The 26,425-nt window shown below is 30.1% G+C and overlaps 2 protein-coding genes across 2 annotated transcripts; one reads left to right on the top strand and one right to left on the bottom strand.

Moving 5' to 3' along the window:
- The first annotated feature begins 332 nt into the window (after positions 1-332).
- LOC104901801 (uncharacterized) lies at positions 333-16,274 on the top strand. Its single transcript, XM_057390886.1, is given in 9 exon segments — positions 333-338; positions 13,233-13,371; positions 13,469-13,551; positions 13,553-13,672; positions 14,315-14,395; positions 14,913-15,143; positions 15,564-15,596; positions 15,599-15,649; positions 15,738-16,274. Coding segments are annotated over 9 exon segments (975 nt in total). The 3' UTR covers positions 15,969-16,274.
- A 768-nt stretch (positions 16,275-17,042) lies between these two features.
- On the bottom strand, positions 17,043-18,149 carry LOC125499439 (uncharacterized). Its single transcript, XM_048648257.1, has one exon. It carries the CDS (start codon positions 18,147-18,149, stop codon positions 17,043-17,045), a length of 1,107 nt encoding a protein of 368 aa, XP_048504214.1.
- Positions 18,150-26,425: the final 8,276 nt, after the last annotated feature.

Genomic DNA, 26,425 nt, shown 5'->3' on the forward strand with positions numbered 1-26,425 from the left:
TGAATTGAATTGAATTGAATTGAATTGAATTAAACTGAATTGAATTAAATTGAATGAAATCAATATATAAATAATATTTAAATAATAATAATATGAATATTAAATAATAATTACTCCATCCGTTTCCTAAAGATCTTCCCTCTTTCCGTTTAAGGGTGTTTCCAAAAGATCTTCCCTATTTTGCTTTATTCCTTATTTGGCAAAACAAATTTCCCTATTTACCCTCTCATGTCACTATCATATGGTCCACCATTACATTATTAATTCAATTTTACTCTTTCTCTTTTCCCTATAACTCTAGAGAATCCGGACTTCCTGCTGCTGGTGGAATAATGGAGGTACTTGTTTCATCCGAGTTGACAAGTATTGTCTCATTAAGAAGTTGTCTCAAAGAATGGTACTCCCTCTGTTTTTTTTTTTTTTTATCATTCTCACTTTCTTTTGCAGATCTTCCAATGCACGTATTAAAACTTAAATATCTTTCATTATATATTAGTAAAAATTATAACGATTGAATATTAATAAAGTACTAATTGAGACGAATCAAACAAGACCCACATGACTATGTTTTTTCTTATAAATTGAGAACATTTGAGAAGATTCTCTCTATACATGAATAGTGTCAAGATTCTAAGTGAGAAAGATAAAATAAAAAACAGAGGGAGTAACACATTAGACTTCACGAGGCTTTATTTCCCAAGCAGAGGCTTGTATTTCTTTTGTTCAATAAGCAGTTCATATGTATCTTCTATACACTAATTAATTTGCTACTCCTCCTTTTCATTTTAATTGTTACACTTTGATATTTTACAGTATTGACAAATTTCACTTTGACCATCATTTGTGATTTTATACGCGGATGAAAATATAGTCATGTGAGATCTTGTTAGATTCATCATAATATGTATTTTATTAATATGTATTTTTTATAATTTTTACAAATACAAAAATAAAGATATATGTTCTTAAAGTTTTGTATTGACATGCATGAAAATGTAAGTGTGTAGATTAAAATGAAATGAAGAGAGTACTTCTTAACGGAAAATGCATAGTTTTTTTTTTTTTTTTTCTAATGAACAATGATAGAAAATTGTACATTTGAAACTTGGAGTCTTTAAACAAGACTCAAAACGACATTAATTTGTCTTTGTCTTTGCGTACATGGTATAAATTTAAAACTAGTTATTATGCCCCGGATAAGAAAAAAAATCATTTATTAATATAATACTTTATGATAATAACAATAAATATAACTTAGCCTAGTGGTTAAGACTGTAGTAGATGTAGCGGTCAACACTGCTCTTCAAATGGTATCATGCATACATAATTACTAGTGAACATGCAAATTTATTTATTTTTAAGGATGTAAGGGATATGTTTAATAACATTAACTAATTACAACACATATTTTTAATTTTGTGGAAACATGGATCATTAAGAAATGTTAGATGAGATGGTGATTCTTTGAAAACCCTTACGTAAGGTCAGAGGTTCGAGCCCAGGCTTCAGCATATTTATTTTTAAATAATGACCACTTGACTTTGTTGGTTAACAGGCACATGGCAAAATTCTAGTAGCAGGAGGAGAGTGCAACGTGGCGCATCGACGTTGTTACGCACGCCTTTTAATATATATAGATAGATACGGCTGAGAATTTTTTTATACAAAATGTAACTGATTGGATCATATATTATCATCTATTTGCAACAACTTAAGAGATATTGTTGTATAAGAAGCAACAATGCTACCCTAAAGCCCTGCCTTGAATTCTACTATCATTTTAGCATGAAATCACACTCACTATTCATGGCAACGATTAGGGGTGGGAATGAGCCAAGCCTGCTCGCAAACTATTCGAGTTCCACTCGGTCAAAACTCGACTCGAGCGGGCTCGACTCGAGTTCGGGATCGGCTCAGTATATAAACGAGCCAAACCCAAGCCGTCTATGGCTCGACTTGGAAGCTCGTGAGGATGCTCGAAAACTTCTTACTTACGTAATATTTATGCAAATTATTAAGTGCCCTACATCATTTCAAAGACAAACAACACCCTTATTTTCCCTTACTTATTGTTTGACATGTCTAACTTTTCTTGATGAAGGTTATTTATACTTTGAAAATATTGACAATTTATAGGTTGCACAAATCTTATAATTCTAACATATAACTTAAATACTATCTAATTATTAGTAATAAAAACTATTACGATCCACTAAGGTAGCTGAAAAGTTTGTTTTGGAATGGGTGGTGGGAATATTTTACAAACTGAAGTAGTTCAAATCATCTATGCCAAGGCTTGTAGCTGGATGATTTTGCTTTTTAACTTTCATATGTCCCACATCGAGGGAATAAAAAGTGTGTTGGGAATTCAACACTATAAATATGAGTGTACCTACATATGTTTAGATAGTTTTAGATGTTGGATCTAGCTTAGTTGTTGGGATTGACTCTTCAACATCTAAATCTTTAATGAATAAAATATTTGAGTTGACAAGATTAAGTTGGGCTGTAAAATTTCAAAGCCTGATTTTCTAAGTTCAACCAAGTCAGTTTCGAGTCGACCCTTAAACAAGCTCAAGCCAAACCTCACATTCAAAGACACGAGCTCGAGCCGAGCTTCGTTTTTGAGGCTCGACGAGCCACGAGCTTGAGTTGAGCCTTGTTTTCGAAGCTCGAGCTCAATTCAAGCCTAACATTATTCGGGCTCGGCTCATTAAAAGGTTTATATCAAGTGATGATATTACTAACATAACATCATATTTTGTATTTTACTAGGGAGATAAACCGATATAACCAATAATATATTTAATTGGTTATGCTATATGCACTTTATGAGTTGCATATATAATGTAAATACACTACCTTAAATGGAAATAAATGAAGAATTTATGAAAATATTATGCATGCACCGGTGCAATAAATTAAATGATCAATTAATACATATTTTTTTTCCATTTTAAGTATCTTATATACCGTCCTTAAGATTACATTTTTTTTTTACAGGATGATACAACCAATAATTACAGCATATTACTAACATCTGCCTTTCTTTTCCTTCATTTGCACTCACATTAATGACACCTAAAGTTAGCCAAAAAAAAAAAATTGCTCGAGAATCTCCTACTTGTCTTTTTTTTTTTTTTTTTTTACATGTGAATGTTTGTGTCATAAACTCGGAAACTGTAAGGCAAAATTCCCCTCATAGGAATTTTTTTTGACATGTTGATGAGGTTGTATGTGTAATTCTCTTATCTTTTCTTCTTTTTTGAAAGATGTAATTCCCTTATCGTGTGTTAGAGCATGGCCAATGGATGATCCCAAATTTGGGATCATCAATTACTTTATTAATTTCTCACTCTTCCACCTCATTTATGATCCACAATTGATTTTAATGATCTCTTCACCCCTAATGGATGATCTATAATTTTAGATCTTCACCTTCTCTTTCCTACTTTTTACTATACTCCACCATATATTCTCTCTCCTCAATCTCCTTTCCATCCCATCTGCTTTTTTATTTATTATGGATTATTTAAGAATCAATTAATGATTATTGAATTTAAATAATTTTTATGTTTGTGATTAAAAACTATTAGTAAAAATTAATTTCGTTAATATTGTACATAATTAGATACGGTAATTAACTCAATCAGAAAAATATGATAATAATAAAATATTGCATTAAACAATAGAAATAACACATACATATAGAATTACATAACATATAATAATAATAAAAACGTAGCAGCTTAATTAACCCCTATGTTGCCCGAATTTTAGCCAAATATTTTCTAGGAGATAATTTATTTTTGTGGGGTAGATAAATAAAAAAAGGAAACAAATATGACTTCTAATAACAAAATAAGCTCAAAAATAAGATGTGTAAAAATAGTTCAATATTGGTCTCTATTTATAGACCAACAAAAAAAAGTTGTTTAAACTGACAATATGTCCGTTGCAAAAATTTGCAACGTTAACAATTACAAATAATCCTAGCCATTAGATTGGAGAAATGAGGGGCGTTGGATGTCTGCCATGCAGCAGCAGTGGGGCCCGCTACATTTTTTTCTTCCTCTCCCCTGCACCATGTGGCGATGAACTCTTGTTTGCCAAGATCGTTCCAACGATCTGACCATGGCTCTCTTTCCTCCTTTTTTTTTTCTCTCTCCTATCTATTTATTCCTCTTTAATGCCTCTCTCCTCATGATCCAAATTTGGGATCAACCATTGACTCTCCTCCTAATGTATATGACGATGTATTCTCCTATCTAAATTTTAATAATTTTGAATTGTTGGAAATTTTTGAAATTATCGCTCATCTTTTTAGCTTTAAGTCAATTTATTAATTGATCTCTTCAACTCTTATATAAACTTATTTATCTTTATCAACCCTAATTGAAACTTATTTTTTCTGAAGTGAATGAAAATGGACCGGGTTGAGAATCAGGCCCGGCCCTGGGGGTTGTTTTGAGGGGCAACCGCCCAGGGCCCATCAATATAGGGTCCCAATTTTGATTTAAAGCTTGTAATAAAGGAAAGAAACAACAATTATAATAAACAAAATGAAGTTTGGCTTGGTGGTTTGCTTTACACTTGCTAGTGTAGAAGACATGGGTTCAATCCCATAAGGATAGAAAGTTTGTTTTTCTATTTTTTTGGCAATGGTTTGCTTTTCTATATTCAACTTCGTTTGATATATTTTTTATCTACAATTTTTTCTTTTATACCCTCTATCACACAATACTTTCTACACTTTTTCATTTTTATTAGTCGTACTTACCCTTTGCAATTTTATTTTTTGGATACAACCCATAGTTATTTTAATCTTTTCTTTTTTGCTCAACAAACATGAACCACCACTCTCTCTCCTCCAAGTAAAATAACCACTTTGCTACCTCGTGTTATATCTATTTTTTTTTTAATAAAATAACAATTGATACTAATCCTTTAAAGTTATGTATATTAATAGGTGGAAGAAGTGATTTTAGACGAAGGAAGTAATTCATTTTAAAAGTTCCCATTATTCATTTAAACATATTTTCAGTTTGACTTTAATGCTATTTAGATATATACATGACCTTCACTATTATTTTGATGTGTGTTTAAGAAAAACATAGTGTACTTATTTTGCTATCAAATGAAGTACTAATGAGTGGTGAAAATTTTGTTTTGCCACCATATATAAAGGCCCCTGAGATTTAGTTTCGTCCTGGGCCTATAAAATGTCAGGACGGTCCTGTTGAGAATAACATGGCCTAGTCTATATGATAATCATACAATGATACAAATATAACAACTAATGGCGCTTTAATATTATAAGATCACCTCATAAATTAGCAGTAACCTAACAAATTCATCCTAGAGTATGGTTATAAAAGATTGATTCTTATTTCTCAAGTACTTCTAAGTTCTAACACTAAAATATCTAATTGATTCCTCAACCAGATAAATGTTCCTAAATGACAATTATATAACATGAGAATTCTTGCTTACCATGCTTTATATTAACTAGCTTTATTTTCCTTGGAAATTTAGAAGAAATAGACTATGATTAACCAAGAAGCAAGAAACATAAGTAATTAATTAACTTTAATGATCCATGTGTGATTCCAATATTTTTGTTTATGGATAGCAGTAGCATGTGGATGTAGACTTGCACGTGCCATGGTTCAAGTGATAAGCTCGCACACAATAGTCGATGCACGTGTTTTCGTCGCACGTTACAAGATCAATTACACATGTAAATTTGCTCATCACTTGAGTGGGCTTGATAGTGAGGTTGTTCATTGGAGGAATCCAATTATCTTGCTAGTGTACCTGTTTTTGTATAGGATTATATATGAGAAATTGTAAATGTTAAAAATAGAAGGATTACACAGTATAATCGTTTATACATTCGTTGGATCGATATAATTGACGTATATCCTTATTTATATTGTGTTTTTTATAGAATGAAGTAATTTTGATCATAAACATAAAATTAGCGAGATATTAAGTAAAAAATAAGTTTCCTGTCAAAGAAAAGAAAGTAAACCATAAGAATTTTTATAAAGCTATAATTGATAAACAAAAAATCATTAATAATTTTCCTTTAAAGTAATTGTTACTCCCTTCGTTTCACAATATAAGGCACGACCAATATTCGAGGTCGAACTTTGACCGTTAATTACTCTCTATTTATGTTGATAGAAATTTTTTTAAAATAATATTATTATATTATTTTTCAAGACGAATCCAACGGTATAATTTTTATTTATCGTATTTGAGAGATATATTTGTGGTCAAAGCAAATTTTCGTAGAGCGTGAATGCCTAATATTTTGAAACAGGGGGAGTAATAGTCAATGTTGGTTTGGTTGAACATGGAAGTTATAACAAATGCCTTATATATTATGATTTTTATGTAAGGAAAAATATTGTCATGTGGGGTCTTGTTAGATTCATCTCGATATATATTTTGAGAATATCAATTTTGTATAATTTTACTAAAAAGTAATTAAAGATATTAATAGTTAAAATAGTGCATTGGCAAACGTGAAAACTCAATTGTTGCAGTAAAAAAGAACGGAGGTTGTATAACATAGTCATAAGCAAAGCCAACAACACCTTAAGAGGAACTTTGGAATTCCATATTTTCTCCACACTTTCGATACAATTAAACCGCTAATAACTTATGTATGGGAATTCTTTGAAAAATTAATAAAGTGATGACATGATTTAATATAATATACCAATTTTGGTGTAGCCCCACAAAGCCATCATCTAAGGGTTGAGATGACAAAGGTAAATTAATGATCTCAACTGCTTCAAAAAGGTCTTTATCCCAGTAACCATTAGGGGTCAATTGTCTTAGAAACCTCTCCACATTACAATCTTCATTTTTTACTCGAAATGGCCTTAAAGTGTTAGACTTCCCATGTTCTTTCTCATAAATTAGTACTATTAGGCAATTTTTACCATATGGGTACATAAAATTAGCCATGACTAAGAAGTGGTCTCGGGAGATACAAACTACCATGTGATAGGGATTCCTTGACTTTCAACACATGGCCGAAAAAACTGTCTTTTCTGCAACATCATAAGAAATTTTGTTCCAACTGACGGAATAAGTACCATATGGGGTATAAATACCTTATTCCCTATTGCTACCTGAAATTACCACAATTTCGATGATATATTGTATCATACCTTATTCCTCGTTCCATCTGACGTAATGAGTATCATACGGGGTTTTCCACTTTACTTTTTTGCCTAAATACCTTATTCCCCTGCTACTTGAAATAATCCTTATCTTGAAAACAATTTTATAATATATTAAGCCACACAATTTAATATTAAGAATAATTTAATAAATGATAATTTTGTATAGTAAACAAATATAAATACACAGTACTTGTATAATATATGTGTGTTTTATAAGTTCTCCATATGATTTACATTTCAATATTATCTTTTACATCAAAGAAAAAAGAATCTGTCAAAACAAAGTGCATAGGCAAATTAACAACTTTTCTAATTCGATAACTTTTGATCTTTCAACAACAGTTTTACTCTCTTATAGACCAACTAAAATTGAATACTTATAAATCCCTCTTTTGATATATAAGCTTGATATATAATTAACTCATTTTGTTGATTCACCTTCTCAATTAGTTCTCGAAACTCATTAAAGAAAGCTATATTTTATAATTTAAGCACATGGGCCATGTTTCACTCTCTTGCTAATCTTTATTTTAGAATTTTATATAGAATGGGCCAAATTCAAAGTGTACATTTTCTTTAAAATTATATTAATATCAAGCGTAAGTTCTAAGTGGATGTGTTTATATTTTTGTTTCATTTTAATGTAAGAGTGTGGGAAATTTTTGAATGATCCTAAGGTTAACCCTCTTAGACACAATTAAATAATAATATTAATATATATATACAATAAATTGGAGAGAGAACAATCATAAAATTAATGTCTGAATGTACTATTGGTCAAGGAAATTTCAATAATTAGAGGGTTGACAACCCGTTGGATCACCTAATCATCTAAATTTTTTCGAACTTATATCGTCATAGTTTTGTCAAAATAAGTTGAAGTGAACCGACCCTTATATGTTGGTTTTCACTTTTTTTACCTTATTTATTTCTTGTTTCATATATTGTCTCTTGTCTTACTTCTCTCACTTTAAGACTGTTCCCCAACTTATTTTCAGTTCAGTTCAATTCTTAAATTATTATCATTATTATTAGTTATAAATTAATTTAGTTTATTGTTTTATGCTAAAGAGAACAGTCCTAACTCTGTTTTTTTTTAAAAAAAATTAGTATGTATTGGTCGTGGATATGATTTGTTATGATGATTCATATTAGCGCCTTAGACCACTTTGGGACTAAAGATTGAGTTGTTATTGTTTTTATTGTTTTTGTTATATGTAACCTCTGATAATAGTCATGGTGTGACATTTTTTTTTTTGAACAAAACATCTGTTTATTTCTTATTTGGTAATAAAATAAATTTGCATGACTATTATTATGGCATTTGCATTTCCTCTGAACGGGCTAGCATCTCATTATATTCCATTACCAAAAGTGAATTAAGAAAAAGAAAATTAATTAGCTGGCTAACATATTATCAGATATCATATACTACTTCACATTTGCAATTTTTTCATTCAACCATCAGCCATCACCCATGAGTTGTTTTATACTTCTTTCTAAAGTATGATATATAATAGGATGATTATGTCATATATGAACACTGCAAAAAGGTAAAAGAGTAAACAAAGAAGGAATGTGTGTATATTCTTTGCACGAATTTATAATACAGTCATTAAATTGTGTGTAACTAAATTTCCTTAAACAATTTCAGTATCAAATCTAAAACCATCCTGCAAATATTTTTCAACATCAAAAAGAGTAGCTGAATGGAATATTTGACTGGAAAGTAAAAACCTTGGAAGATTTGCTTAAGTGGAGATTTCCTTCCAGTGAGGAATCTTTCTTTTACGGCCCAAAATCATGGATATATCTTCAACTTAACGGAATTGGACGTTTTACTAAAGCATTTAATGATTGATTTTTAGAATTTTTGGAAACTAATAATATCATAATCAAACAAAATCATTTTAATGGGATGTGACATGTGGAATCTGTTTCATTGCTCTACGAATGCGGGGTGAATTGTGAGAGCAGAATTTGTATGAGGCTGCCACGTAGGCTAATTTTTTCTTGCTTTAATATCATATATATGATGATTATGACTTAAGTATGAATTTATGTTTATTGGCTTGAACTTGCAGTAAAATCAGAAAAAAAAAAAACAGTTGTTAATCTACCTGAAAATGTTTTTCTTTTTGATGAAAAATTTTCATAATGAAAATAACAAACCGAACTGGGCCGTAGTGTTTATTTTAGTAGGTTGGGCCTTGTTCCCTTGTACAAAAATCTTTTAACTTTTTCCACCACAAATTTGTTTTTCCCTAACACAAACTTTAACAAGCTGAAAATTACAAAGAATCTAGTGCTAAATAATCAATCAATCAGTATACAGATAATTAGGGAGTGATTTCATGGTGGAAATAATATTTGACTGTTTGGTAAAAGAGAATTTTAGAGAGAGTTTTAGAATGAAAACTCTCAAAATGATTAGGAGTTTTTTCTTTAGAGGATTATGTAGAAATATGTTTAATGACTTTTTTGCCCCTAATAATAATAGTATACATATGTATTCAGATGTCTATAAATGTCATTCTACACAAACAAATGGCAATAAGCTTTTAGTAATTAGTTAATTATGACCAAACACATTTATATAAAAAGTTGTCAAATCAGTAGTCAAATTTGCAGAACAAAAAGTTAAAACTCTAACAACAAACCCTAAACTCTAACAGCTAAACTCTACTAGTCTTTTGTGCACGCGATGCGTGCGATGATATTTATAGGCCTAATACTAAGTAGTAAACAAACTGAAAATGCAAGTTAGTATTTAAGTTCATCTCCATTTAGTGAATAAGATTCTTTCATGTTCTTTTTATGTTGTTATTCATTTTTGTGATTTTGAATAGTTTTTTGTTTCTCAAGTCTTATATGCGCATGTTCTTTTATAATCAGTATGATGTTCTTTACTAATATCGTCATGTTCTTTTTTTGGTTTTATTCATTTTTGTAATTTATAATAGTTTTTGATATGGATTTCAGTAATTTCTCTATGATCCCAAAATTGTAACCGAAAAGTATAAGACAATTTCATTTTTTTTTCCTTGTCTAACTTCTGAATTTTGATTTCACAAATTAATATTTGAAAATTTTTATCATTTTAATTTTTCTCCTTTTCTAAATGTTCACACTTTGAGTTTCAATTATATTTGAAATGAAATTTTAAATTTTTCATACACAATCTGATTTTGCACGAAATTGTCATTTTAATTTTTCTCCTTTTCTAAATTTCAACACTTTGAGTTTCAATTATATTTAAAAGGAAATTTTAAGTTTTTCATACACAATTTGATTTCGCATGAAATGGTCATTTTTTTAAAATGAAATTTTAAGTTTTTCATACACAATTTGATTTCGCATGAAATGGTCATTTTTTAGTTTTCTCCTTTTCTAAATTTTAACACTTTGAGTTTCAATTATAGGTGAAACAAAATTTAAAATTTTTCATACACAATCTGATTTCGCAAAATAATGTAATTTTTTTTTTTCTAAAAATGGATTTTTGCAAAACTTGTTCGCAAAAAGGTTTGATATTGTTTTGTTTTTCAAAATTTATTTCTGAACATGGATATTTTTCAAAAGTTTTGGGCAAAAATTTATATTGGAATTTTTTAAAAAAACTAAATTTGTAACTTTTCATCAGTGTCATAAATGAATCAAATTTCATACACATCTTGTTTTCAGATTTTATATGAAAATGAATTAAATTTAAGTTTAATCATATAAAATCCCTTTTCAACTAATTCTTATTATCTCCATTTTGTCAACTACATAATAGTCGACTAATGTGAAATAACTTTGAAGATTAAAAGGATTATGTACCTGTTTGAAAGTTCGCAAATCGCCGATGGACGAATGTGTGATATCAATGTCAAAATCTTATGTTTTTCTCAGATTTGTGTTTATAGGTAGTTTTTGTGAGTATGTAATTGTGAATGATTATTGAAAATAATGATTTGTAAGTGAATTTTGTGAATGTCTTTGTTTGTATTGACATCCTAATATATTAGTTTTAGTTTGTAAGTTAATTTTTAGTTTTTGTAAAGTTTCTTGATCATTTGAGTGATTTGCGTGATTTTTACAACGTGATTTTCTCAATTCTTTGAGTGATTTTTAAAGTTTCCTCATATAAGTGATTTTTGAAATTAATTTCATGTGTGTTTGACCTCCATTTTGGTATTGAGATTTCTTTTGTAATTTAGAAAGGAAAGGGGGGCAAAATAGTCAGTTCAAAAGAGGACACCGTTGATCCCCTCTTCCCTTATGTAATAGAGATTTGTCAAACAGGGTCAATTAACTATTAGGCTTTTGATATTTAAAGACAAATTAGTACTAGTAAGTGTTAATACTACAACATGTAACACTTATTTAATGTTATTGTGCTGTTGGGTTGTTCATCGTGTCCAGACTACTCTCTAGGATGGAAAAATATTGCACGACATGACATAACATGACATGACATGACACGAATTATAAATTGCTAAACACAAAAGCATGATAAAATCACGAGTTTCAAACTTAAGAGTGAGCACGAGACAACCCAACACGATGAGCCTGTGAGTCGTGTCATACCTGAGCTTTAATTTAGATACCAACTAGCATTTTTTGCACGCGATGCGTGCTTGAATTCTTTTCCAGACAGAAACTCGATGCGTGCACCAGATTGTGCTTGAAGGGTGATTGTTTCAATTTTAGTTTAAGTAGAAGAGGAATTTAATTGTGGATTGGTGGTACAAAGTATCACATAGATATGAGAGAGAGAGCGCGCGCACACCGAAAAATGAAAAATTAGGGTGGGAAAAATTAAAAAAAGGGTTTGAAGAGGTCAAGTGATATAAAGTGACATTAAAAAACCGAAAAAAAACAAAAGTCAACGTCGGAAACTGGCATAAGGTAGTTGTCAACAATAAAATGGTAAAAGTAAGGTAGTTTGGGACAACAATTTTTTTATAAAGTAGTTTCTCGCAAAAAACATGAAAGTTAAAGGTAGTTTGGGACAAAAAATCCAATTAAGTACACTACTTCATATATTCTATTAGATACTCCATTCGTATTTTATTTATGATTAAACTTAAATGTGAAAAATTCAACAGTTAGATGAATTTAGATATATTAATTCGCTAATGTAAAAAAATAGAAAGGTTGTGAGTGATTGTTAACATTAATTTTTTGTGAATGAATATTGAACAAAGAGAACAAAATTAATGAGTTGGTTTAACTGAATTAAAGAGTATCAAAGGTAGTGAATGTTAAGACTTTTCATGTGCACGTTATGTATGCCAATTTTTTTATAAGGTATAAATATTTTGTCCATTTAATTTTTGAGTGAAGTATTTGATGCATATACCATTTTAATCTTGTTTTAAATGGCAAGTTGGAATGAGAATTTTTAAATGATTTGCTTTTGTAATTTTTTTCATTCCATTAGTTAGATCATTAAGGGTATTTTAGTCACTTCAAAAGAGGACACCACACCTCCTCCCTTGGCTTATATAATTGAGATTTAAAATGGCAATTTAGGCCTTGTTTGGTTGTATATGGGAAGTCATACTTCCTAAGAAGTTATTTTTCCCATGTATTTGCAATTCTTAGGAAGTGTAAAATTGTGTTTGGTTGACAATGGGAAGTAGAACTTCCTATGGGAAGCTCTACTTACCTAGGGGGACCTAGGTAAGTAACTTCCTCCATTTTGGAGGAAGTAGAACTTCCTAGGAAGTGCAAATTCCCATAATTTTGTCAACCAAACAACTTCATATACTTCTACTTCCTAGGAATTTGCACTTCCCATGATTTGTTTTGTCAATCAAACAAGGCCTTACTCTTTATTTGTCTTCACACGCATTCCATGCATAGGGACAAAACAAAAACCTTTTAAAACGGAAGCATTGCATTTGCTAGCAATACATAGGTATTTGGCGCCAAAAGAAGCTTTAAGAATTAGGGGAAACAAAGAAAAGGCCCTAAAATTAGGGATTTTTCCACCACATTTCAGTTTCCCTTCACTCCATTTCACTCCTTGTCGCAAATTAGGGTTCAGGTAGCTTCAAATTCGCCCTAAAATTAGGGAAATCCCACACTTTAATTCAGTCTCTACTTTCTCGCGGACCTCTTAAATCAGATGAATTTCACAAAACCTTCGAGGGCGTAACTGGAACTGGAAGAAAGCCAGGTTTTTTTTCTTCTTCTTTCCGTCAATTTTTGCAGTTGTAGTAAATTGCGAGCACTAATTTCTCTGTAATTATTAGTAATTTCTAACAATTATACAGGTGTTAACGGTAAGTTGTTTAATGATTATCTATTGAAGATAAACAAAGAACTTTCCTTTGTTCAATTTGAGTTGCGAGCTTGTAGAAACTAGAAACCAGTACGATGGTGTTGTTTATTATGGTGTTGTTAACAATGTTGAGGATGAACAATCGAAACTCGGCTCTAAATACTCTGTTCCTCAAATTGTCTTTTACAAGGGAATTGTAAGCTTCATTTCTTCATTTAATTTAGTTCTTTATGCTATTTTATGTATATGAGACTAGTTTAAATTTTGAATTGTTTGAATTTATATGTTTTTATTTGGAGGGAGAATAGTTTTGAGGTGGAATTTTTTTCAAGGTAATGCTCAAGTTTTCAGAAAATGTTAGTTATGACATTGCATTGGCAATTTGGATGGAAAGATTGTAACACATTTTATCTTAAGTGAAATTTGGAATGACCTAAGTTAGTTGAGTGGTCGCATGAATGGAGAGAATTGTGGAAGTAGGACCTCAAAAGAAATTTGTGGTGAGTTTTTATGAATTTCATCAAAGATATGTATCGAAATCGTGGGGTGCCTTATATTTGGAAAAGAAGGGGTAGTGGGTATGTGTGAATTTTAGGTTATAACGTGAATTTTTTTGATCGGTTTTCTTCTCGTTGAATGTGAAATGTATGCTTTTGAGCTAAAAGTTGTTGATTCCACAACATTATGTCGATGGTTTGGTTGGGAATTGGTTGTTAGGTGCCAGAGATGATTTGGGTTGCTTGGTTGTTTTGACTTGTGAGATTTATGATGGAAACTGAGAAATTACTCCAAATCATAGTTCATTGCTGGATATTTTACTTTCAATGTCAAATGACAGATAGACGCAATTGTACAAGATGCTGCTGGCCAGGGTTTCATCACTAATATTGATGCCTTCCATACAAGATTGGACAGTCAGGTTCGTCAATTACTCTGGAATGACTTTGGAATTTAGGAAAATTTAACTACTGATAACTATTAAAGCATCTTGTCATTAATCTTATTACATTTATTTTGTTTTTGTTGATGATTTACTATTGCTTTCCAGTCATTTGGTCCCACAATATTCTTTCTCTTTTCTTGGGAGGGAAAAGGTGTCTTAGGGCCTTTCGGGGATGAAACTATGAAAGAGATAGAGACAGGTCAAAAGGGCAATGAGAACTGTTCATGGGTCAATTTGTTATCTATGGACTTGTTATCAAGACTCAAGAGCATAATGTGATTGCAGAATGCAGAGGCTTAATTGCAAACTATGTTAGATACTTGTGATAGCCTTGCAGTAATCTTGCTCATGGGTGAAATTGATATCTAGTGACTTGTATTTCTCCTTTTGCTTGATCAAATATATAGGTTTTACAGTGGCTTCTTTCTTATGCTAGTCCACATTCTTAGGCACTTATTCTGGTGGTTGATAGTTATTATGGCGAAAAAAACAGGTTCCAAGTGTTTCACAATCAGAATCACAGTTCCAGGATGTGCCTGCTGCATTGAGGAATTTCTCAATGTCTCAGAAGGAAAAAGCTCTTGAGGATCTTGTTCGTGATTGATGGCTCTCCAATCTAGATGGTAATATTGGATTTGGTATTAGATCATTCCTTTATCTTCGAAGTTGGTTCCGCCTTAATGAGATCCCTTCATGTGATGTTTGCAATGAGGCTGGTGTGAAGGTGAGTTGATCTTTTTACTAAAGTTTATTTCATCTCCTTAATCCTCTCCTTTTTCTCTCTAGTTGGAGTAAATTTTCTCCCTTTTAAATTTCTTCTTATAGAACTGACTATATGTTCATGAGAAGCTGTATTATAAAAATGGATAGTTTGCAATTCTGTATTGTGTCTTCTCGCCTTTGTGACTATACTTTTTTTTTTAACAGGTGAACTATTATATAGTTCAATGGAAATGCAAATGATTTCTGCTTTCTCTTAATTTGGTGCTCTAGATTTCACTTGATATTACTATCCCAATATAATTAAGCTATCATTCTGATTGACTATTTCTTTATGTCAGAACTGAAGAGCTTGCATTTCTTCTACTTCTAGTGGACTGTTTCCCCTTCAATCTAACATACCTGGCTGCTTTGTTGCTAACAGGCAGATTCATGCCCGAATGAAGGTTGTTCCATCCGAAATTCCGAATTCACAAGTACCGTCTCATCAAGAAGTTTTCTCAAAGAACGGTAACACATTAGACTTTACGAGGCCTTATTTTCCAGGCAGAGGCTTTTTTGTTTTGTTTAATAAGCTGTTCAAATGTATCATTTTTAGGTCGAAAAAGTTTGTCCTGGTTGTCACAAACCTTGGCCATATACGGTTACCAAAGAAGAATTGTTCGATAACGAGGATGAGTTAAACGAGCAAACAGAGAGCCAACCTTCTAATAGATCTTCTCAGAGGAAGAGAACAAGGAACTGTCAGTCTCAGACTCAGGATCCAGATAATGTAGGATCTGGTTCCTCTCAGAGAACTAGATTGAGGAGATCTGCCCGTATTGGCTGACGTGTTAATGTTAACTGTAAGCAGCTTTTGGATTTGATGTTTTTATGCATAGGTTTATGTCGTAAATATCTAGCTGTGACTTCCGAAGACATTGTCATTGTAAAAACTGAAATGGTGCTGCAAGGTAGCAAACTTAGCTGAAGCTTCTACTATGGGGAATCGGTGGCTTCATCTTGGCAAGAATTTCTAGGATAGTAGTGTATTGTAGTTACTACTTCCATCTATCCAAGCATTTCTATCCTTTTGTACAAATCACTCATTGTTGCATTTCATGACTTGAAAGAGTGTCATGCTTTATCATATTTATCTGCTGCGCTGGTTATGTCTTCAATTCTTTTTTAAGCTACATCTTTATTTTTACTCTTGCAAACTTGTACCAACTTATACAGAAATCATGGTGGATGTGGAAAAATGAGGCCGGAGTAAAGCTACAAAGAGTTGAGAAAGATTATGGGAGAGTTTAAAGCTAAGAGTATGATTCATCATATGTAATTACATGTAATGGTGCATCAGGCTAATTCATGGGAAAATTGCACTTGACTCAAAAATAATTACCGCTAATTAAACCAACCATACATTTTGATATCACTATCATTATTCTCTCATTATGTACATACATCAAACACGATACCACTTCTTACGGGTGCTCTATTTTTGTACACGCACTCTACTCTATAATCTATATTAAGCTTGCATAATTGCACCTTTAAAATGCTTTAAAATGCTAATAATCTATCTACTTTTTCAATCTCTCTTTTTGCAATAGATTAAGGATAATTGAGAATGAATTTTGTTTATATTAATACAACTAATTAACTGTTGCATACATTTTAAAACCAGCTGAACAAGACATAAGATTTGTGGCTATCAAAGTCATATATTATAAAGTTGCTTACTTGAAAACATATCTAGGCACGAAACATAACACAAATACAGAATGTTATTGCTTCTTAAAAATTTTGAATCAAACAGAAAACATAAAAAATCTAACGTGCTAAATCAAAAGAATTACGTGAAACTATCAAAATGATATCACTACCAAAATTCCCCTAAAAAAAAAATCACTACCAAATTTCATTCTCCTGCGTGCTGAGTTTGTTGGTATTCTCTGATCAAATCATCTTGCTCTTCCTCAGTGATCAATAATGAATGTACAAATATATCTCCATTGACATTATTGCTACCAACAATAGTACTATCATCCATGTTATTAATAATAATCTGATCACTTGGTTGTTGTTTATTCCATGATGGTTCTTCATCTTGTTGATCAATAAAGACATAATCCATCATCATATTCATGTCACTACCATTGACGACATTATCTTCCAAGTTGTTAAGAATAATCTCATCACTTCCTTGTTGGCTCATCCACGAAGACGACCGTGATGGTAGTTCCTCTTGTTCACCAGTAACAATGACATAATCCGTCATCATATTCATGTCACTACCATTGACGACATTGCTACCAACAATAGTACTATCTTCCGAGTGATGATTAACAATAATCTGATCACTTGGTTGTTGTTGTTGTTGTTGTTGTTGTTCCGCATAATTCGCTATCATAATCACGTCATTATTATTATTACTACCATGACAAGAACAAGGTTGTGCTTGTGCACATCTCAAACGAATCAACACTCTATTTTTGTTTTTGACTATGCGATTAGCCTTCACTATCTTGACAATCTTACATACCACTAAATTCTTCTTCTTTTCATCAATATACTCCGGTATAAGCTCTTGTTTTAAAGAATACTCATGCATATTCCATTCCTCCGTCTTATTATCATCTTTTGAATCTGATACAAACTTGAAATATTTATCATACCCTATAACTTCACCATGATCATCAAGAATTGTCTTGGTATACTCACCATGCCACTTTCCAATTTTTTCAATATTTCTTACGTAGTTTCTTCCATTCTTACTATCTTTGTCACCAACTTTCTTCAATGTAGTGTAAAAATAACGTTCGATTTTATATTCGTCATCGTTGTGTTGCAAGTCTTGAAATAACTCAGATGGATGACAACTATAGATATCAGCTTCACGTATATCATTATTGCTTGTAAGTAGATTTTCTAAATCACCAAAAACTATAGGTTTAAGATGTGTGATAAGAATTATTTGACTTGTGGGTCGGAACTTGTAGCCGGGCGGAACAGTAAAAGTGTTCATCGTTATGTTGTCGGCGCGATGCGGTCGTGGTTAGACTAGTGGTGGTAGTCTTGGTGGTGGTGTAATGGTGCGTGGTTCTTGAGGTTGTGTGTAGGCGGTGATGCTAGATGAAAGTGAGAGATTAGAGAGTCAAAAACTTTTGGACAATAAGCTAATAAAATGTTTAAGGTGTAGCTGGTGCTTTATATAGTGCAACAAAATTAATCCTACAACAAATCTGAATAGGAATACTCCCAGTTGGGCGTAACGGCCAATAGGATTAGATATGTTAAAAGATATTAACATTTAACATGATAATTCCATAATTTTGTCTAAATAGCAAGTCTGAATCTTCTAGAGTTATAAGAGAATTCTACCTGTAGAGTTAGGGCCTATTCTCTTCGGCATAAAACAGCTGAACTGAATTGAATTGAATTGAATTAAACTGAATTGAATTAAATTGAATAAATAAATATATAATAATATTGAAACAATAATAATATGAATATTAAATAATAATTATAATGATAAGTAATAATAAGGAATAACTAATAATTTAATATTACTATTTCAACAATAATTAGATTTAATAAATATAATAATATTTAGTAATAAAAATAATGATTGGGTCTGGCCGCGCAAAATTGCATCATAAAATATTTTGACGCGATTTGATTGGTTTATGAGCTAAAAATGTGGGTTTATTTGTGTTTTTGACCTAAATCATATTTCTCCTAACAATAATAGTAATAATAATGAGCAAAGCTATAATAAATATAGAAATAATAATAATAATAATAATAATAATAATAATAATAATAATAATAATAATACTTAGTAATAATGATATAAAAATAAATAATAATAACAATAATAATAAGAGTAATTAGTAAAATAAATTAGACCAACATAATAATAATATTTAACAAAATGGTTATAAAAGAATGGAACTGAACTGAACTGAAAATAAGCTGAAAATAAGCTGGGGAAAACAGGCCCTTAGCTCAATCTCAACCATCCTTTTAGAGTTCTCGTAAAACTTTAGAAGATCCAGATTCCTGACTTTTAAATATGGAAGGTACATGATCAATCTCATTTACATATAAATTTCCTAAAAAGTCACTCTCGCGGCCCAGAATAGAAAAAAGAAGAGTTTGTAATGTTAAATAATTTATACCCATAAATATTTTACATAACATAGATAATGAATAAATATTCCAATTGCCATTCCAAAAGTAATTAGTATTTTTTGACTTATTTTTAATGTCGAAGAGCTTGCATTTACCTCAATGAAGCTCCTTGTTCCATCCAAATTGACAAGTATTGTCTCATTAAGAAAGTTGTCCCAAAAAATGGTAACACATAAGACTTCACGAGGCTTTATTTTCCAGGCAGAGGCTTGTATTTTTTTTTTGTTCAATAAGCAGTTTATATGTATCTTGTATACACTAGTTTGCTAGTACTTCGTAACGGAAAATGCATAGTTTTGCTTTTTTTTTTTTTCTTCCTAATGAACAAGAATGATGGTAAAATTGTATATTTAAAACTTGGAGTCTTTAAAGAAAGACTCAAAACGACATTAATTTGTCTTTGTCTTTGTCTTTGTCTACATGGTATAAATCTAAAGAGTTCGTATTGTGTCGGACGAGTTCGACACAATATTCTCGTCGGACCACTTCACTTGAGTTTCAGGTAGTCTTCATTTTTTTTCAGGTAGTCTTCATTTTTTTTCAGGTAGTCTTCATTTTTTTTTCAGTTAGTCTTCATTCTTTTTCAGTTAGTCTTAGTTCGTTTTCAGTTAGTCTTCATTTTTTTCAGTTAGTCTAAATGAAAGTAAGGTAACTCTAAATGAAAGTAACTTAGGTCTAAATGAAAGTAACTTAGGTCTAACTGAAAGTAACTTAGGTCTAAATGAAAGTAAGTTACCTTTGAATGAAAGTAACTTAGGTCTAAATGAAAGTAACTTAGGTTTAACTGAAAATAACTTAAGTCTAACTGAAAGAAAAAAAAGAACTAACTGAAAGAATAAAAAACACCAACTGAAAGGAAAAAAAAAACTAACAGAAAGAATAAAAAACACCAACTGAAAGAAAAAAAGAACTAAAAACACCAACTGAAAGAAAAAAAAAACTAACTGAAAGAATAAAAAACACCAACTGAAAGAAAAAAAGAACTAACTGAAAAAATAAAAAACACTAACTGAAAGAAAAAAAGAACTAACTGAAAGAATAAAAAATATCAAGTGAAAGAATAAATGGGAAGAAGATGCCAATGAAACCAAACAACAGCAGCGGGTTATTTCTCTTTTAGGTGGACATGGGTTTGTCTCTGCAATTATGATTAATGTTATTGTTTGTTATAATTGAGTAATTTTGAAATAGTTGATCACATCACACCACTCAAGAACTGCAAAGCCGATGAACTTTGTGTTTGTACGTGGAGTTGTTCTTACCATTAACAAAGCCGATGAACTTTGTGTTTGGGGAGTTGTTATTATTGCCATTAACGTGCGCTTTCGTTAAGACAAATTCGCCTGCTCCGAGTTTGCTACCTTTTTCGGTGAAAGTAGTTGCAGAATTTTTGAAGATGGTGAAGATGAATAGAGAGAGAAAGAGGGCAATAACCTGTGAAGTTCAGGACGGAGGAAGTGAAAGTGGAGATTTTTGGGTTTTAAATTTGTTTCAACAAATTCAAAGTACTGGGCTCAGCCCGTCTAACAATATGCATTGGGTCAGACGGTCTGACCCAATACTTTCACAAATCTAAAATGTGTCTGAGATTTTTTTTATATAAAATGTAATAACTGATTGGATCATATATAATCATCGATTTGCAACAACCTATTCATGGCAAAGATATTAAAAGGTTTATATCAAGTGATGATATTACTAAACATAACATCATATTTTGTATTTTATCAATCCGACTTGTGTGGACCCGGTTCACACTAAAAATAGTGTGGACCAGGCCCAGGCACGTGATCCTATATCACTTTAACATACACTATATCACTTTAACATACACTATATCATTGTAACATACACTATACCATTTTAACACACATTAAATCACTTTAACATACACTATATCACTTTAACATACACTATATCATTGTAACATACACTATATCATTGTAACACACACTATATCACTTTAACATACACTATATCACTTTACACTATATCATTTTAACATACACTATATCACTTTAATATACACTATATCATTGTAACAAACACTATATCATTTTAACATACACTATATCATTTTACCATACACTATATCATTTTAACATATACACTATATCATTTTAATATACACTATATCATTTTAACATACACTATATCATATCAATATACACTATCATAAACTCACGTGATATGGATCGGGTGCACACTAATTAGTGTGCACCGGATTCATATTAGTTTTTTTATCATATAAGACGTAATTACACTATCTTAAATGGAAATAAGTTAAGAATTTATGGAAAAATTATGCATCAACCGATACAATAAATGATCAATTAATACATTTTTTTTTTCCATTTTTAGCTTCTTATATAAACCCTTAAAATTGCATATACTTTTTTTTTACACGATGATATTGTTAAACGTCGCCCCAAAAGTACTTAAAATCACCCAAAATTCATTTTTATAGACTATTTTACCCTTCCTTTTTTCCACACCACCCCTGCAACCACCCGCCATCACCTACCTCCCACTACCACCCGCCACCTCCTCCACCACCCACCTGAAAGCAGTGAAAAATTTTTAGTGCGATGGGCGAACGTCTGGGCAAGAAAGTTCGCTCCATGGAGCGAACTTCCTGGCCAGACGTTCGCCCATCACCCTAAAAAAATTTGCTAATGGTGGTGGAGGTGGTGGTGGTTTAGGGAAAAAGAAGGAAAACGTTAGAGATGTAATTTCAACTTTTTTTTGGGAGATTTTAAATAATTTTAGGGCAATGAATAGAAGTTCAGCCAATAATTACAGCATATTACTAACATCTCCCTTTCTTTTCCTTCATTTGCACTCACATTTATGACACCTAAAGTTAGCAAAAAAAAATTATTGCTCGAGAATCTCCTACTTGTCTTTTTTTTTTTACATGTCAAAGTTTGTGTCACAAAGTCAGGAAACTGTAAGGCAAAATGGCCCTTATAGGATTTTTTTATTGACATGTTAATGAGATTGTATGTGTAATTCCCTTTTTTTTTTTGAAAGATGTAATTGTTCCCTTATTTTGTGTTAATGTATATGAGGATGTATTCTCCTATCTAAATTTTAATAATTTTGAATTGTTGGAATTTTTTGAAATTATCGCTCATCTTTTAGCTTTAACTCAATTTATTAACTGATCTCTTCAACTCTTATTTAAACTTATTCATCTTTATTAACCCTAATTGAAATTTATTTTTTCTGAAGTAAATGAAAATGGATCGGGTTGAGAATAATGTAGCCTAGTCTATATGATAATGATACAATGATACAAATATAACAACTAATGGCGCTTTAATATTATAAGATACCACCTCATAAAATAACCATAACCTACCAAATTCACTTTAGAATATGACTAATAAAGATTGATTCTCATTTCTCAAGTACCTCTAACATTAAAATATCTAATTGATTCCTCAATCCGAGAAATATTCCTAAATGACAATTATATAACATGAGAATTCTTGCTTACCACACTTTTTCTTGAATAGCTTTATTTTCCTTGGAAATTTAGAAGAAATAGACTATGATTAACCATAAAATCAAGAAGCATAGGTAATAAATTAACTTTAATGATCCACGTGTGATTCCAATCTTTTTGTTTATGGATAGCAGCAGCATGTGAAAGTAGACTTGCACGTGCCATGGTCCAAGTGATAAGCTCGAACACAATAGTCACTGCACGTGTCTTGGTCACACGTGACAGGATCAGTTACACAGATAATAAATTGCTCATCAGTTGAGTAGGCTTGATAGTGAGGTTGTTCATTGGAGGAATCCAATTGTATTGCTAGTGTACCTGTTTTTGTATAGGATTATATATGAGAAATTGTAAATGCTAAAGATAGTTGGGTTGATCTACAATGAAATTTCTTACATTTACAAAGAAAAACTTAAAACATTAAGGATTAAATAGTATAATCATTTATACATTCGTTGAATCGATATAGTTGACTTATATCCTTATTTATATTGTGTTTTTATAAAATGAAGTAATTTTGATCATAAACATAAAATTAGGAAGATGTTAAGTAAAAAACAAGTTTCCCGTCAAAGAAAAGAAAGTAAAATATAAGAATTTTTATACCGCTATAATTGATAAACAAAAAAAATCATTAATAATTTTCCTGTAAAAGTAATTGTTGATAATCAATGTTGGTGTGGTTGAACATGGAAGTTATAACAAATGGTAACTCTCATTTTCTAAGAAGTATGAAAAGTTATTTGATGGTATTGTGCAACTTACCTAAATACTAGAAGGATGATGTATATTTTTGTCAATTGATACTTTTATAATTTTTCAAGTTTCTTTTCTTACTACTTTTTATTCTTATTTTTAAACCAATAAGGTCAATCAAACAAAAACCAGTATTATTTTCTTTGTTAAAAGTATTTTCATTGTAAGAGGGTGCATGATGAAAGACGTAATAATTATAATAGTAGAATTTATATTTATAAAACTATTCCTTGCACGCACAATTACTAATATGACCAAACTATGATTTTAAAAAGAAATGAATTGAAATGATGAGTAAATTTTACCTGAAGAACTCACAAGAATGACTAGAATCGATATAAGAGTGACATATTCTAATGATTTCATCGTAGGACAGTAGGACTAGATTTATGAATGTATAGAATATGGTAGATGTATTGTTAATTTGTTTCTACTGAAGTTTTCAATTTCTTTTTCATGAAATTGCTGTAAAAATACTCAAACATAACGGCCACCTGTGCTCCTTTTATACTTGTTATGCCTAAGATTCTTGACATCAACTACCTTCACCAAAAATCAATTTGATATGCAGGATCATAGAATGACATTAAATTTGCATTCATTGCCTTAATTATGTTGCAGTTATCAATCCATTTTCGTCTTCTACAAATGTTAGATGAATAAATATTTGGGTAATGTTATATGTAGCCCTTAGGGCTACATATAAGCATTAAATACATTTCTTTAAATGGAAACAGTTTAAAAATTCAAGATACATTTTCACATTAATTGAGGTAATAAATGCTTGATTTAATATTTTATTTCCATTTTAAGCACCTTATACATAGCCCTAAGGGCTATGTATATCATTTTCCTAAATATTTTGATATATATTTTCCTTGAAAAACCACTGTTTTAATTAGGGGAAAAGTGATGCATAATAATCTAAAGGAGACACTATTGTTTTGAATTACGTTTGATTTTTCTTTTAATATGAATCATACATTTAGCTGTGTCATATAAAAGGTTGACTCCAGCCGTTTTTAGTATCATATTTTAACACATTTTAGTACATTATAGAATATTTTAATATGAACAATGTTAGATGTTCAAAAAAATAACCGCATTCAATTATTTATATTAGTAACACATTCGTTCATAAGATCTAGTAAATTGATTAGTATATTCTTTTGTTATATAACCCCTTTAATTGTTAAGAGTAACCTTATCCACCTAGGTAACCAGATTTATTCATACGAGTAACACATTCAACTATATGACAACATCGACCCCGATCAATAATACGAGTAATCCCAATAGTTAACAAAAGTAACCTCATTCATTCGTACTAGTAGCCTTGACCATTCGTAATAAGAGTAAACTAGTTTTTTTTTTTTTTTTGAATAGTAAAATTAATTCATTAATAAAAAGTCATACGACATTCGTTATAAAATTAAAGTAGCCGCTTTTTATTTATAAGAGTAACGCCTTTTTTTATTGTTAAGAGTAACCTTATTCGTCAGTGCAACGATATTTAATCCTACGAGGATCTCCATTTGTTCATAAAAGTTACCCCTTTTATTCATTAGTATATTAGCTATCTTTTAAAACGCATTGATCTAATTATATATATATATATATATATATATATATATATATAATATATATATATATATATATATAATATAATATATATATATATATATATATATACACTTCTTCTGTTTCAAAATCAATACTTGACATCGTATATGCTTTTTCCAATATTTACCCACTCTCTTATGATGATGCTTTGTGATTTTCACGTTAAGAAACATATAGTCATGTGAAATTTTGTTAAATTTGCCTCGACATATACTTTTGAAATATCAAATTTTTAAAACTTTTACTTACAGAAAATTAGGATTATTATTGGTTAAAAAAATACATTGAGAATTGTGTTAAAAGAAATATGTCAAGTATTTAAAATAAATAAAGTATTATTAAGGTTTGTAAGGGCCTGTTCTCCCCAGCTTATTTTCAGTTCAGTTCAGTTCAGCTCCAATCAGTTCAGTTCAGTTCAATTCAGCTAATATAAGCTCCATTCTTTTATAACCATTTTGTTAAATATTATTATTATGTTGGTATAATTTATTTTACTAATTACTCTTATTATTCTTATCCTTATTATTATTATTATTATTATTATTATTATTATTATTATTATTATTATTATTATTATTATTATTATTATTATTATTATTATTATTATCATTATTTATTATTATTATTATTATTATTATTATTTATTATTATTATTATTTTTATTATCATCATCATCATCATTATTATTATTATTATTATTATTATTTAAATATATATCATTAATATTAAGTATTATTATTATTGTTGTTGTTTCTATATATTATTTTGTTTATTATAGCTTTACTCATTATTATTACTATTATTATTAGGAGGAACATGGTTTAGGTCAAAGCACAAATAAACCCACTTTTTTTAGCCCATAAACCAATCAAATCGCGCCAAGACGGTTTATGATGTAATTTTCGCGGTCCAACCCAATCATTATTTTGTTACTAAATATTTTTATATTATTAAATCTAATTATTAAAATAGTAATATTAATTTACTTCTTAGATATTATTGTTATTATATATCATCATCAATTATTAATATATTAATAAAAATAATATAAAATAATTATTATTAATTATCATTATTATCATTAAGTATTATTATTATTATTATTAATTTATGATTATTAATATTATTTATTTATAACTATCATTTAAAAATATCCAAAATACTATTATTATTATTATTCATTATTATTATTACATATCATTATAATTATTATTTAA

This window comes from Beta vulgaris, chromosome 7 (assembly GCF_026745355.1).
Source record: "Beta vulgaris subsp. vulgaris cultivar EL10 chromosome 7, EL10.2, whole genome shotgun sequence".
Classification (NCBI taxonomy): Eukaryota; Viridiplantae; Streptophyta; class Magnoliopsida; order Caryophyllales; family Amaranthaceae; genus Beta; species Beta vulgaris.